The sequence below is a fragment of the Plectropomus leopardus genome, chromosome 10 (genome assembly GCF_008729295.1).
Source record: "Plectropomus leopardus isolate mb chromosome 10, YSFRI_Pleo_2.0, whole genome shotgun sequence".
Lineage (NCBI taxonomy): Eukaryota > Metazoa > Chordata > Actinopteri > Perciformes > Serranidae > Plectropomus > Plectropomus leopardus.
Genome location: NC_056472.1, coordinates 13340361 through 13356203, shown reverse-complemented (window position 1 = coordinate 13356203; position 15843 = coordinate 13340361). Strand labels below are relative to the sequence as shown.

The following is a 15843-nucleotide window of genomic DNA, read 5'->3' as shown; positions in this document are numbered from 1 at the left end:
TATAACACAGATAACACATCAACAGTGTATTATTTGTGAACGTAACACATCAGAAAACATACCTACAGTTAATAATGTTAATAGTGTATTTGGATGTGACAAACTAAAAAAAAATGTTCTCCCCCAACCATTCCCTAATCAAACTTTCTCTTATGCAAAGATTTACTTAAAATATTATAAAAATGAATATTTTTGGGTTTGGGGACTGTTAATTGAACAAAACATGACATTTTAAGACTTCAGTTTATATTATGGGATTTTTTTTTCATACTTAAAGATTTAGAAAATAGATTTATTATAAAACATAACTGCTTGTTGACTTTCCCTCATTTTTACTGATGACCCCCATAAACTCATTTGACCAAGAAACTGACTTTTTTCATTAGACCAGTGTTAGGAGTGTTACTTAAAAAAAAACTATTCTAGATTACTCATACCAAATAACATATTGTAAATACTTGGATTACTTTTGGAATATGGCTACTACGTCTGAGTTTGGCAGCCTAAAAAACAGGTTTAAGAACAATAATTATGACATAAAGCATGTTAATAATGGTAAAAACGAAAACATAACCTGAACACAGACATAAGCAGCAATAAAAGCAGAGTAAATGGCAGTTCAACAAAGCATAAAAAACAGTAAAGAACATCTTAAATTACATTTTATTTCAGCTCCGCAGAAACAGACATAAGCAAACGCAGATTTGAACAACAAGAAAACAGCAGCACTAAGGTTAGTCAAGCAACAGGGTAATTTAGCAACATACAAGATGTGTTTAAACAGACATTTGCCAAATGATAAGTCATCCAGACAAGTCATGACAGATTTGGTGGCTTATAATAAGTCATGTTTTTAACTGTGTGAAGAAGGACCTGTAAGTTCTCTGCAGTGGGCAAGTACAGTATTCCATTCATGTGCTGCTTTTATTAAAAAGAAATGTGGAAGTTTATGGGAAAATGTGTGCCTCATATGAATTTTACACCTTGTCCTAACACCAAGTGAGTTTCATTTTCTGCACACACTGAATCTGTTAACTCACTTACGTCATGTAAACAAACCAGGACTTCCTGTTAACTGTGCGGGATGTAACCACTTAAAGGTGGGCAGGTACTTTCTATCATCCTACATTTGTATTTTTTAAAATAGAAAGCACACATTTTGTAATGTGATACTATGAAATTAACATACAATATAACCAGCAGCAGGTAGGTTGTTATTAGTGATGGTCCTTTATCAGAAACGGTTATGTCCCTGGCGATCTTCCTTCAGTCAGCTGACACCTTATTTAAGTTTTTGTAGTTAAATGAGGAGTCATGCAGATAACTTTTGACTTCACCAATCAGCTGTTCCTGGTCCATTGAGGAGGTTTCGAAGTGAACAATAAGAATAAATCCAAAAAGGGAATCCAACAAAAGTTCACCCCAAAACAGCAGTGCAACAATAAAATCAAACTGCTGCTCTTTGGGTTACATTCAGTTAGGACACGTTGTTAGAGCAAATAAAATATGCTAAGTAATCCCCTTAAGTAATCCATTTTAAAGACAGTAGCTGTATTCAGAATACCACCAATTTAAACTGCAGCTGAATACAGTTACTCACATTTTGCATTCTAAATACTTAGTTACTTGAATTCAGTTACTGCCCAACCCCGCACGAGACCAACTATGAATATGATGTACAGTATATGGCATCAGCAGCAGAATGGCCTTTGCATATCAATAAACAATCCCAAGGTGAAATACTGTGAATTATTTTATTTATAAGGACATGACACACAACAATCAAAACAACAATTTAATCAGATTGTTTACAAATAATAGTATATTGCAAAAATCTAATCATATGGATTACTTGACTGAAATTAATCAGCTACAATTAAAGCTGCACATTATTCATTAAACAAGTTCACTCGACCCAACAAGTTAGAGACCATGCAAATAAACCTTACTGTCTAACTCAAGATCAACCTTACAGCGAAGCAGCAAGGCTTCCTCGTCAAGTCATTTTTAAAAGTATGAAAATGCCAAAGTCAAAGAAGGAGATTCCCGTCGGCAAATTGAAAGACCTTGTCACAAATGACTTGTACAGAGATAAATGAGGGTATCAATAGTGACTGCATATGATATACTATACATATCAGTGCCTTAAATGACATGTTTCAAAAATAGTTTTTATCAAAAAATTCAATAATTCAGATCTTTTTACACAAAACATTTTTTTTTCTCTAGCTTATACAAGGACACTTATGGCCAGGTTACTGACAGTAGTTAATTAAAAGGAAAAAAATACCATAGTACTGCTGATATAATTCATGAATCTCCATCAGTTCTGTGTCTTGCTTAGTTGAATTTAAACTTCTCCTTGAACAATTCATGGGATACAATAAGCAGAACTATTTATCTGCAGTGTGCTTTCAGAAATTGCTTAAAATGAAATGGGTAGTTAGTGGAATACTTTAACAACATTACTTGTTTTTGAGCTATACTCCACCGAAACGCTGTTTACCGGACACGTATTTAAGCTGACAGCTGCCGAGTTTAAATACTTGATAAAAAAAGACAGATTTCAGGTGGACTATTGCTTTAAAACCAAATTAACAACTTCTGGGGTCTTTTATTACCAAAGTCTGTGTACAGTAATTCCATCATAATGCACAATCAGCTGCATTAACTTACAAAACATAATGAATATTCATTTTGACCAATCATCAATGAAACTGGAAAAAAAGTGTAAATTTCTTCTGATAACAGTGGTGAGATATATACAAACCTCAGAGTGCCACATCATGTCAGCGAGTAAAACTGATTTGTTGTTGAATGTAATAAAAGCTGGAAAAACGCATTAATGTGCCTTCCACTGACAAAAAGTGTCTCTTGCAAAAGCCTTGTCTCTCTACTGACACTAAGATCTAACAGTACTTCTCAGAACATAAAAATATACAATGTATTTACAGCAGGATAGTTTCTATACATTCTAGTGGGAATGTTAAATGAGGAAAAAAATAAAGCATTTTTGATGATTAGCGTGGGTGCCGTCTGTCCCTGATTGTCTGTAAAATTGTAACAAGAGGGAGCTCAATTTACAAACTGAATTTGATGGCGCTTATAAAAAGGGTTTCACACAATAGCACCTAAAACCTCACACGTACATGTACACGTTGAAAATAACAATGCGAGTACAGATGAGATCTTACTCAGTCACATTTTTTTTTCAACAAGGCTGGGCCGATGTGGCTTACTACTGGATTCTAGAAAATAGGTGTTTAGAACTCCAGATTTCTAAGACATGATTCTGTACACTTATACACAATCAAAGAAAATGCTACGTCCTTTATCCACAGATAATAGTCTGAGAATTAAACTTGGTGCCATTTCTTGCTAAAATTCTAATGAGCAAAATTAAATAAAGCTCCCAGATCTCGACGTCTTACAGACTGAATATGTTGCTAGCTTATGTGTTTGTTGTGATTGTGCAAGTGGAATTAGTAGCCTTTGAGCACTGACTAAGAAAAAACACAAATACACATAAAGGAATGAGTAAAGGAAAGCCTAGAATAATAAAAAAAGAAAGGCACAAATGCAAAACTAATAAAACTGGAAACTCAAGCACCTTATATCTGTGTATCTTTCATAATATAGCCTTCATAAAACTGAGTTTTAATCAATATGAGGGGCTCTAATAACATTGTTGTTCCCCCAAAACCTGTGCATCATCCACGAAGAACAACAACGTACTATAAAACTGCAGCTACAGGGGCTACATCATTAAAGAATACTCTACCAGGAAAATTATCATTTGTATATCAATTTCTCACCGTGTGCAACTTTGAATTCATGACGGAAACTTCATTTTTCTCACATGCTTCCACCGATAATGGAGAATCAAAAAAAAAGGCAAACTTTAATCATGAATTGGATTGAAAGGGGAAGTGTTAAAAGACAGCAAAACTAAATCAAAACATGCTTCCAAACCAACACAACTAGTGCAGAATAATCCAAGTCTCATTTATCCAGTCGCATGCAAAAACATTACGATTTAAAACACTTTTGCCTACAAGTGAACATGTGCATGCATGAGCTCTGCTTGAGGAAAGTCCAATCACGCATGCTTGCCCTGGCGCAGTAATTGCATGAGGAAGTGTTTTAAATATTACGGTTTTAACAAAATGCATGTGTTTGGGAAACACTGAGCATACGACTATTTCAATGACACTTGGGTTATACTGCATGAGTTGTGTGAACGATGGTTGAAGATGGTGTGACGTTTTGGTATAGTTTTGCTGTTGTTTTTAACGCGTGCCCCGTTAACTTCAATTCAGAAAGAAAGTTTGCCTCTTTGGATTTTTCTTTCACTGTGTAGGCATGTGAGAAAAGGGTTTCTTCACAAATTCAACCCAACGTTGTGAAAAACTGATGCACATAACTGTCAACGAGCAACGAGCATCACCTGTAATTTCAAATAACCCAAATCTGAAAGTACATACTACATTCCCTGTAGTGAAAAATTGTGCAAATTGTGCAAAAATTAAGCACAATCCCCTTAACTACTTTCATTACAACTTATACTGCTGAAGGACAATGAATAAATGATGCAGAAATCATTACATGAATGCAGCTATTTGATACCTATGCATCTTAAGAAGTGCGGGGGGGGCATTAGTGAAATCATTCATCTCTTAATTCATAAATTAGAACTACAACTTCATCCTTTTGGCTTGTCACAGCAACCAAAGTAGACCCAATCTGTAAATGGAAAATAATCTAGTTTCCATATCAGATGAATACAATCAATTAAATGTTTCCTGTAGCATCAAGTGGACACACCCAACTCGGGTAGAAGTAAAGTGACTTCAACATAAAGTGAAGGATCAGTTATGATCAAATCATGGTGTCATTTCAGTAGACAATTTAACAGAGTTACACAGCTATAGTAACAAGGTTCTACGAGTGGACTTAAATACAACCAGCTAAACAGCGAGGGGAGGTAGCTACAGAAAGAGCAGAAAGGCTTATATCAATAGGGCCTGTGTTTTTAATAAGTGGAAATATTGCATTAAGCAGCAAGAGTGACTTGATCATTTTTTGTGCAAGGCAAACTGATTGACAAAGCATCAGACAAACTATGTGGCAATGGTATGAGAATAAATTTCTCTCCATTTCTTGAATTACACTTTGGTCGCTTCATCTCTCAGTGTACATTCTGGAGCAAGAAATATACCCATGCACCCAATTTTTTTAAGGGGAAATGCTAATCATGATTTTTACATTTTTCAGTATTTTCATTCTATGAGGTTGCACTTAACAAAAAAAAACAACAACAAAACATTAATATGTTTTATAACAAAATGCTTTAAGAAAGAGCACACAGTTGCAGTGGGACTCGTTTTGGCAAAACAGGAAACATGAGATAAAGTGCTGCTGAAATTATGAACAGAAATAAATTCTTCAGCCAAAGGTTTCACTGGATGAAACATCAGGAGAGGAGTTCAGTTGAGACCTGGTCTCAGTGACTCTGACTAAGGGGAACTCTGAGAAGTCTGTGCTGTGTCCTCGAAGACTTAATTGTCCATTGGCAACGGTAAACTGTGAGGAGGATCCAGATCTTGATGTCTGGAAATGAGATTTGAAGTTCTGATCAAAGGAGCTTATTTGAAAAGTCTGCAGTATGCCTTGAGAAGAGTCTGTCTTTTTGGAGGGCGAGACCTGCTCCAGAAAGTCCTCCTCGGCTGGGGACACAGCGGAGGGAGGGGTGGTGTCATCACCTGAAAATGAAAATGAGTGCTGGGAGTCCCCGACCAGTAATCCAAAGTGAGGTTTCTCTAAAGCGGACCTCAGCGGAGAGCTCATCCCTGATTTGAACCTGCTGGGGGAAGGAAACTGTTTCTCTGTGGAGAACAAAGGTTGTCCGGCTAAGGTGGGGTTTTCGGAGACCAAGCTGAGGCTCTGGCTGGTCAGGTAGCTGTCGTTCTGGCTGGTCCTCTCTAGCGCTTGCTGGAGAAACTTGGAGTACTCTTGCAAGAGGCTGACCTTCTCTGTGGTTGGCTGAGTCTGGGCACTTGAGGCTCCGAGACTCTCCACAGGGCTGCTGTCTGAAACATCGGAGGAGTTAATGGATATGCTTGACGTCACCTCTGTGTCTGCCACGCTGAAGGAAATGTCTGACTGCCCGTTGGCTTTGTTGGAGTAATGGTCCAACAGCGTCTGAAGAACCTCGTCTGGCAAAACACTCTTGTCATGTGTTGCTTTAATCTCTGTGTTGAGGGGCTGCGGCTCCAGAATGGTGGCGGGGACCGTCTCGTCAATGACGGCTGACACCACAGTTTGTGTAACAGGCGGCTGAGAAGAAATGGTGCTCGTGTTCAGGCCATAATCCCGACTGTTGTTGGCCATTGCGGCCTGGAGGTAACGCTTCTTCTTCAGAAACTGCATGGCGTCGTCGTAGTTTGTGCTGCTAGCTGCTGGCTTTGTTGGTCCTACTTGAAGAGTTTCGACTGACTCGAGTTCAGTGTTGCTTTCTACTTCTAAAAGGCCTTGCTTGTCCACGATTTCAAAGGTGTATTGCGTGACCTTTGCATTTTCTTCAAAGGAAGACAAAGTGGGCAGGCATGGGGGAGTTTGTTCACTCGACTGTTTAAGACTCCTCTTGGGGACTTTCTTCAGGACTAGTTTGGGAGGCGTTGTGTCTTCTGAAGATACTTCTCCCTCTTGGTGTTGGCTAGTCGTTTCTTCAGGGAGTTCCACAGAATAATCGGTAATCACATACTCGTGTTTGACTTTGGAGGACACAGCATAGAGAGGTAGACCTTCAATTTTATTTTGTCTCTGCTCCTCCTTCTCCTCTGTTTCGACAACAGCGGCAGTATGCCCATCTGTCTGGGCAGCGGCGGAAGCGCCTGAACTCTTGTCGGCACACTTCTGGCGCTTTTTCTTGGGCAGTGAACACTCTTTGGCAAGAAAGGGGAGGCCCAAAGAATCTGCTTCACGCAAAGGCCCAACTTTACCAGCTGCCTTGCTGGTCTTTCTCTCTCTGTTCTCATGACACATTCTTCTGTGCTTTAAAACCCGGTCTGTTCTGGAGAAATACTGTGGATAGAGGACACAAAACATACATTTTATTGTGCCAGAAAACAGACGCAACGTTGTGACAAACTTTAGGATTTCATTTGCTGTTTTTATTATTCTTTGCAACTCATTTTGGTGTCCAATCAGCATTGATGGTAAATTTAGTTGACTGGAGCAATGAATTCCTCAGTGCGTGCTATATTGACTAAAAATGCTGAGTTTGCAGCTGTAAAATCTGTTGTTCTTTCTGCATCCTGCGCCATCATTTGACTTGACAGTGATGTAGTTGGATGCAATAAGAACCACAGGCTGGATTTTGTCGACAGCTAACCAGGCGACCTGCTCTAGATGCCCTTAAAAAACACATCTTTCTTGTTCTCTTTGCTTGTACTGCAAACAAACTAGGTTTCAAACAGTGATATTCAGACGTATTTACTAGAGCCAGAGTATGTGGCCAAAGCAATCCAGATGAAAGAGAGAGGCTGACACTGCAGCTGCACGAGCCATGCAAGAGGATGTGGATGGCTGGGACCCTCCAGAACCTGAGCTGCCGAGAGCAAACACCAAGTAGGGGTGCCTTTGCTGATTTTGCCCTAAGATGCTAAAAGAAACTTAATCATCCTACTGCACTGAATTTCAGCATTGTTAGCTTTTGTAGGATGCCGTTACTGATGCTTAGAGACCCCTGCGAAGCCTGTGTGTGTGTAACTATGCATGAAAGTTTTACTCCTCAAGTGAACAGAGGTGTGCTGGAGACCATCTTCCAGATCCGGAAGACAAACGAGACCAGCAGAACCGAGACGGCAGACGACCACTGGGTATTTTTGTTACCTAACACTATTGTAAGCTATTTTATTGTGTTTCCTTTCAGAAAAAGCTTAGATTAATTTAAGCTTTGCCTTAATTGTTGTACTGAAAATTGCTAATATAGTCAAAAAGTAATCAGTATTCATTTATGTCTTGTCCCTTGCAGTTTATGTCTTGTGAGGATATCACAAGCTTAAGTGTCTTACATATTGTTTACTCTTTGTCAGTGTGTGACAAGCTGTAAGAGCTTCCCTTGATGTCCAAGGACATGACTGGATAAGACAGCCAAAATTGCTCTATCACGCCCTCAGATAGACGCCAGTTTAAGATAGAGGGCAACTAACCCCCACTCTGATCTCAGAAGTTGTCAGTATAAGTATCTGACATCTCCTGTGCTCGTGGGATTAAAGGTAAAATACAAGGAGTGAAGCAGTAATCCACTGCCATGTTGGTTAAAGCTGGTTCAGACTACAGAGCCTCCAAGTTTTTATTTTGTTACCTGTATCAGTATAGGCGCAACTGGTGAACCTCGCCTACACTATGTTTTGGCCAAAAAAGTAATAGCCAAAAGACTTGTAGGTCACATGCAATACATCCAGGAGAACACAGCTTTCTTCATCAATACAACATGTAATGAGGATTTTTTTGCTTCAGCTGACTAAATTTACCATCAACACTGACTGGACATCCATATACAAGGTGGTGGAATTTCCCTTTAAATATTAAGTTAACTATTTAGAGAGTCTAACTAGTATTTTTATCAGTTCAGTCTGTACTGTTAACATCCTACAGTTTAATGCATAGAAAGACCACTAATATGAGCACTAATTCTGTTTTTTTGCAGTTTTTAACCCTTTGAAATCTAGCAAATTGGCTTGGTTTCTTTCAAAACATGGAAAGAAGGCAATGAGCAACATAACAAGAAATGACCCAACAATTAAAGAGAAATTAGTACAAAGTTACAAAAAAATTACCTGACATTAGGAAAAAAAACTAAAAGTAAAAGAATAAAAGCAGAAAATTACCTGAAAAAAGTGAAAGAAAGAAAGAAAAAAATAAATGATGACAGATGATAAATAATGATCGTCGTTCTCTCTCCTAATTTTCAGATAATTTTTTCTCTTTAATATTTTGCAATGTGCAGGACTTGCAGATTGCCTTTTCCCATGTTACTCAAAAAAAAACAAAAAAAAACAACAATTTGCCCACCTTTCAAAGGTTTAAATGCTTGTGAAAGCCGTCTAAATGCAGCATAGGAAAACTGATGTTTCATCAAGTTTCAGAGCATTAGTACCTGATTTACTGCCATTTTCAACTGTGTTGTTGCTTCCACATGCACTAATTTACTATCAAATAAAAACAGAGCTAACCTGGTGACAGTAATCACATTGGTAGGGCTTCTCTCCACTGTGAGTCCTCTTGTGTCTCTCCATGTGGTACTTCTGGATGAACCTCATCCCACACTCGTCACAGCGAAAAGGCTTTTCACCTAAAACAAGGAAAGCAAAAAGATTTACCTGAGACTAAGGCCAAGTCCATATAAACATGAGTAGTTTTTTAAAACTGCCTTTCCCTCCTTTGTTCTCAATAAATTCCTGCTCACAGAAATGGTTATATAAAATCTCCAACCAAATGAAAACGCAAAAACACAACTGAAGCACTGTCAAGAGCAGCCGAACCAACAGGCAGCAATATAAAAGTAACCCTAAAAACCATGCAAAGAAAAGGGACAAGGGAGACATGGACAAGGCCTAAAAGGGAACAAAATAAAATCCTACTGATGTGAAACTGATTGCATTATCTCCTCACTCACCAGTGTGGATCTTCTCGTGTCTCTGGAGGAGATACTTCTGAATGAAGCGCATATCACACTGGCTGCACTGAAAAGGCTTCTCACCTGGAGTTTGAAGAATCAACATCAGTATATACAAAAAAAATATCTATTCTGTATTTCATCTGACACTCAAGACAATGTTTTATTTTAGTATTGCTCATTTTATTTGACAACACGTGTCGCTCATACCAGTGTGAATGAAGACATGCCTCTGTAGATGGTAGTTGGTCCTGAACGCAGCGTTACAGTGAACACAGACATGACACTTAGGGTTTTGTATGCCCAATGATCCATCATCATTAATGGTGAGAATCTGCAACAGCAAAGGGAAAAAAACTTTGTCACTGTGAAAAAACTAATACACACACAGGCCAGGCTATTTAAAAAAAGTATCAATTCTGAGATGAAATTGCTTTGCACCTTTGCTGGTGAGCGCTGCTTCCTTTTTTTCTTCTTTGGACACACCATCAGGTCCTTCACTCCTTTTTTGTCCTTCTTCATCTGGACCGCTGTCTCAGACAGCTTCAGTTCTTGCTTGATGCTCAACTGTGAAAGCAGGACCACAGATAGGGAGGAGATTTGACGAGGCACATGACCTACTTTAAAGCCCACCCTCTTTCCAGCAGCTTATCGGGGTCAGGCAGGTGCTATAGGGCAAGCAGAGGATAATCAACCAATGTGAGGGGACTTCACCATTGAGCAGCTTCTCTTTCACAAGTTAAGAGGCCACCTGATGTGGTTCAAGTATCCTCTGAGGATGACTCCCCCCCTGCTAGAGGCATAATAGACCAAAGGGAAACCTCAGGCCCTCGAAAACCTAGGAAATGCTGAGAAATCGCATCTTGAAGCAGGCCTGGACACATCTGCTGATCTCCTATACTTATTTTAAATAACGTTGTAATGTTCCAAGAGTTGAGTATATTACTTGGTGAATACAGTGTTTTTCTAACCAACAGAAACAATGGCCAAAACTCAGGAAAAAAAACATCCAAGTTATAATAAACAGGAATTAAGCCACCCTAAGCCTGATTCATTGGATTGGTTCAGGTTATCCTCTATGTTTACACTCACGGTATAAACTTGTCTTTTAAATTCACATGCTTTATATTTATTCTTTTGTAATGCAACAGATTAAAATGCATTTCAGGTAATGCCTTAATCTCTGTGAAGGCTCCTGACTTTTTTTTTTTTACTCCCGAGTGTAAAAATGAGGGAATGAGGTGATCCCTCTCAACATTATATTATCCTTAATGTTTAAGAATGTTATGATGTTAAATTCAGCCTTCCATTTCACACTGCTTTTTATCAGAATGTAGTCACTGTTAACTAAAACTTCTTTGGCATTGTTATGCAAAGCGGCTCAAAAATAGTTCATGAGAGTAAAGAGTAGTTAAGTGAGTGGTTCTCATATATGTGTTAGTGTTAAAGAACTGATGTCCCTTAACAAACATTGCACAGGAGGACATAAGACTCACTATAATGCTGTAGCAGTATCCACAAAAATAATGTTATAAGTACACAAACTATTTCTATTTCTTAACTGACATGAACTCACTGGCATATGAAGCAAGCAGGGTGACTTATTGGTGAGTTTAAGGGGGAAATGCGGTCCCACCTCTCCTCCTTCCTCTTCTCCTCTACCATTCTTTGTCATCTCCTCCTGCATCATCAGCTGCTCTGGCGGGACCAGATCATGTGTAACCAGTGAGCTCCCGGTCAAGTCCTCATCGTCATCTTCATCGTCGTCATCCTCAGCCAACAGAGGGTGGTTCGCCAGCGACCGTTCCCCCAGGGTCATCACCACCAGTCCTCCTCCGCTGCCCAGCCCGACTCTCCCTCCTCCATCTATTCCTCCGCTGCTGCACTTCAGCAGCATACCCTCCAACTTGTCCTCAGTGTTCATCTTACATAGAGTAGTTCTTGAGTCTGGAAAAAGGAAGAAATTGAGAGATGACTCAACAATGTTAGAGAGTTTAATGGAAAGTCATGGACAACAAAATCCAAAAAATATTTCAATTGTGACTCTTGAGGTGGAGATAGTGAAGGAGTTCAGGATATAACTAGGTGGGCCACTTCTAAGTTATAAATCATTTCCATAGTTTCCCATAAGGGACTGTACTTAATTTATCAGAATGGGGGTGACTGGGGTGCGACTTTTTCTTTTTCTTTTCTTTGAGCCTCTCTGAGTGACAGGGGGGAAATGCATAACCCTCCCTTCACCATAATTAACCATATTTCACAGTCCCTAACTATGATAATTTGGGTGATTTTGGAGATTTTCAAAGAAAACATGCCTTTCAAATCCACTTGCAGGTTTTGGGGTTCTGAGGATATTTGTACTTTGGTAATTAATTTATTAAAGAAGGGACAATGTATATTAATCGGGATTTAAACAAATGCACCAGAGTTAGCTGGGGAGCTAGTTTTTTCTATGACTATACAACACAATTTGACAACATGAACGGATACAATCTAAAAAGCAGATGAAGCAGGTACAGTATGAGTATAGTCATTTTAAAATAAGCCAACAAAAAAATATATAATTCCCTCCCTGAGCTTAAAAAATCATTTGAAGTGTCTCCCCCATTTCCTAACACCACCTCCCTTCCCATAAATAGCGAACAGTGCCTAACTGACCTTCTTAAATTGTGATGTAGCTTATTAATTTAATGTGAAAGGATATCTTTTAAAAAAAATCCTCAAGGAACAGACACTCAGGTTGGTACTGAATTATGGCAAGTCAGCAACTCTCTAGCCTAGTTGGCAAGATTTCCCCAAAAATACTCGGGGGCTCTGCTGAGATAAATATGAAGTATATTCTAGTGGCAAAAGGGCTTGCTCTGAGAATCTCTCACCATTACAAAACATTAAGACTTATAATCCCACTCGGTTTCATGTCTATTGCACAAACATCTCTTGCACAAACAATGCCCCTTGTCAGTAATGTGTCAACTTTCGTAACTGGGTCAGCTGTTGTTTCTGTGATCTTATCTTACAACATTTACTGTACGGTGTAAAGTGATAGCAAGTGACCGTGAAACAGCTCAGAAAGTTGAGAATTAATTGAAACAATGTCCCGCTTTAACTAAAGTCATAAAACGTTTGTAAGTCATGCTGTATTGGTTAATATACTTTACTCTTAAGCCTGGCAGATCTTATAACGTTATATCTTTCAAATGCGGCTAAATGTCTACCTCGACAACTTGATATTTCTAGAGCCGAAAGACTCGATAGAAAACCAGCAACACATTTTTCAATGCAACAGTACACTGCCTGTACTCGGCGTTACACTTTAACAAGAGCTAATTAGTTAACTAGCTATCACTTGATCTTAAAACGGTAACTTAACGCTAGCTAACGTAGCACTTGTGGACCGCTTGTAACAAGTCTGACAATCTAACGTTAGCTGAGACTGACCCCAGAAGACGGTAAGGCAGGTTAAGTATCTGTTACGGTTTAAACACATACCAACAACCACTTAGTCCCATATGTAAACACACTCACTGTGTCACTTAGGTTAAGTGGGTTAAGTCTCTCGCTAGCCAGCTAGCTAGCCGCGCTTGTCAAAGCTGCTACATCACATTTACAGCAACTGACGAGGAAACACAAGAGAGGAGGCGGATGTGCCTTCAAAATAAAAGCTCCTTCACTACCTCCCACGGATATCACTGGCTAGGACAAGCAGCATACGCCTTAAATTATATCTATTAATGAAAATTGTTCATAAAGATACATGTATCGAAAAAGACTGATTTCAGTATTGTTTCTGTAAACAGATCAACAACCAATGTGTAAATGTGTAATCTATAAATAAGAAAACCCAAACACAGGCACACACACAAAAAGGATTTGTAAACTCAAATAACTATCTTGCAAATATAAATGGGATCTCAAAATACTCAATATGGAGATAGATTTGTCTCAACAATATTTATATGAGGACATCAAAAATCTGCGTTGCAAACATGCAATCTGTTAATTGTAAATCTACAATTATATATATATATATATATATATATAGATATATATAAACTCAAGAGACAGTTTTGCGATTATAAAACAGATCTGCAAATACAGCCAATTCCACAAATTATAAAACAAAGACTCCATGTGTGGACAATTCAAATCTGCAAGCACAAAATTTATATTCACAATTAAAAACTTCTCAAATATGTGAGAGTTGCAATTATTTGGAAGATATTGACTAATGTTTTTCATTGGTCTGTAAATTCACTAAATTATTTCAAAGATTTATTTATTTATTTTAATTTATGGTGTTTGTGTATTTACGGTAGGTGTCGGCCGATATTGGTTTTTCAGGGGCGATATCAGTAGTTAATGAGACCGATAACTGATATTTGGAACCGATATGCATCTACAATAAAATTGAAAAACATTCTGCCAATATTTCGAATTTGGAGTATAACAAACTCTAACACAAAGCTTTGCTTAAATGCTTTTAGCAAATTTTTAATCAAAACTGAAACTTTCAACATCATATACAGCAAGTTCCAAGTAACTTTTTTAAAATAATGTCAGGTGAAATTTATATAAAAAATGAATAAAAAAGAATAGCTTCCTGAGGTTTTACAAAGTAACTGTTCTTGCCATGCTGACACTTACTTTGCACTGTTTAATTAATTAATGTTATTGGCAAATAAAATAAAATGCTAAAACAGATATTCAGCAAAACGCCAAATATCAGCTCCAATGATCGTCTGGGCTGATAATCCATAGAGCCATTATTTATAGATCATTTTTTCTAGTTACAAAATAGTTTTTTTAAGCTTATAATTTTTTTTTTGTAGTTAAGGAAGGTGTTTCATATTTACAGATTACAAAGTAACACATGGATTGTTAATCTGCTCACACAGATTATATTAAGACAAATATAATTCTATACACCACAACGGTAACACAAACAATATCTACCATATAATTTAAAAATTTCCAGAGCATGTACCACTTAATAATGTTTCGGTTAACTTTTAGGTCAAATTGAAACCACTATGGAGGCATGTTTTGCTAACGCTGCCAATCCGATTCGAATTCTTGTCATATCAACAAGACAAAACGCTCCAAAAAGTGCATCGCTTAATATTTTACTTTGTAGGCTTTGACCGGAAGCTCTATTCATTTTCTCCTGGCTTGACAATCGTCTAAGGCCTATATGAAGCTACTTAGCTAGCTGCTAGCAACTTGCTGCAAACATTATTGTGGGCTACTGTAAAATACATTTGACAGCGATATCCTCATGGCATTAAACGTGCAGTATTCAACAATAAATTCTAACTAACGTCGAGCGACATAAATGGCACAAGACACAAGACGCGTTTGCACATCTCACCAAACTTGTCAGCGGGGCTAGTTTGCTTTGGCGCTAGCGCCCCAAGCTTCCTAGTAAAGCTAACGTTCGCTAACTAGCTAGCTCGCCACTAAGACAAATAATAACGCGTGTCTCAGTAGCGCACAAGTGATGTGTCAACTATTAAAGCCGAGTTGTCTCTTCTTACCTGCTACGCGTCTTAAACCCGTTTAGCTGTCATGATTGTTATGCAAGACTACAGTGTAATGATGGTGTGCGGAATAATCAAATACACCATCACATTTCATGAGGGCTGGAAATGTGCTGTTTGTCGCCATCCAGTGGTTAACGGTGGTTAGTGAGGAGCCGCGCGCTCCTGATCACTGCTGCTGATAAATCTTCCCTTAAGCTTCAGTTTGGCGACCTACCTCTATTAATGATCTTTTATTAATAACCTCTACTGTAATTTCTGTCCATCTTTTTTTTTAGTAGATTGCTTTGTCTTTCTGAAATAAGCTGCTTATTCAAAAATATATATTTTAAACTTTGGTTTACAATTTACATGCGGAAATTAAACCCGGCCCAAGTCTATTAGTGGGTCTAACCCACTTAAAATTACATTAAATATTAATGTAACGTTTAGTGCAATTAATTGTATAGCCTAGCCAATAATAATAATAATAATAATAATGATGATGATGATGATGATGATGATGATAATAATAATAATAGTAATAAGTGTGTCTGTTATTGTTGCTGTTTCATTCCTAAATAAAACTACAAAAACTACGAAAAACATGTTATATTTGCTAGATAATAGTGACCACATAAGTTA

At 38.0% G+C, this 15843-nt stretch overlaps 1 protein-coding gene across 4 annotated transcripts; it reads right to left on the bottom strand.

The window, feature by feature from the left end:
* Positions 1–1740: 1740 nt before the first annotated feature.
* On the bottom strand, positions 1741–15300 carry znf148 (zinc finger protein 148). Of its 4 annotated transcripts, none has more exons than XM_042494669.1 (7): positions 15217–15300; positions 11259–11629; positions 10124–10249; positions 9893–10016; positions 9683–9766; positions 9240–9358; positions 1741–7083 (listed from the first exon to the last, which is right to left on the bottom strand). In XM_042494669.1, the coding sequence occupies exons 2-7, from the start codon at positions 11604–11606 to the stop codon at positions 5446–5448; spliced, it is 2439 nt and encodes an 812-aa protein (XP_042350603.1). In that variant the 5' UTR covers positions 11607–11629; positions 15217–15300; the 3' UTR covers positions 1741–5445. The 4 variants fall into 4 exon arrangements, with proteins under 4 accessions (XP_042350603.1, XP_042350606.1, XP_042350604.1 ...); XM_042494672.1 differs by having other exon boundaries at positions 11319–11629; XM_042494670.1 differs by lacking the exon at positions 15217–15300 and adding an exon at positions 13208–13284.
* Positions 15301–15843: the final 543 nt, after the last annotated feature.

Excerpts from the sequence above, each read along its gene's own strand:
- znf148 (XM_042494669.1), bottom strand. The coding sequence starts at position 11,606 with ATGAACACTGAGGACAAGTTGGAGGGTATGCTGCTGAAGTGCAGCAGC. Across the intron at positions 9,767-9,892 it reads GCATGTCTTCATTCACACTG|GTGAGAAGCCTTTTCAGTGC; the intron begins GTATGAGCGACA and ends TTCAAACTCCAG. Across the intron at positions 7,084-9,239 it reads AATGTGATTACTGTCACCAG|TATTTCTCCAGAACAGACCG; the intron begins GTTAGCTCTGTT and ends CTCTATCCACAG.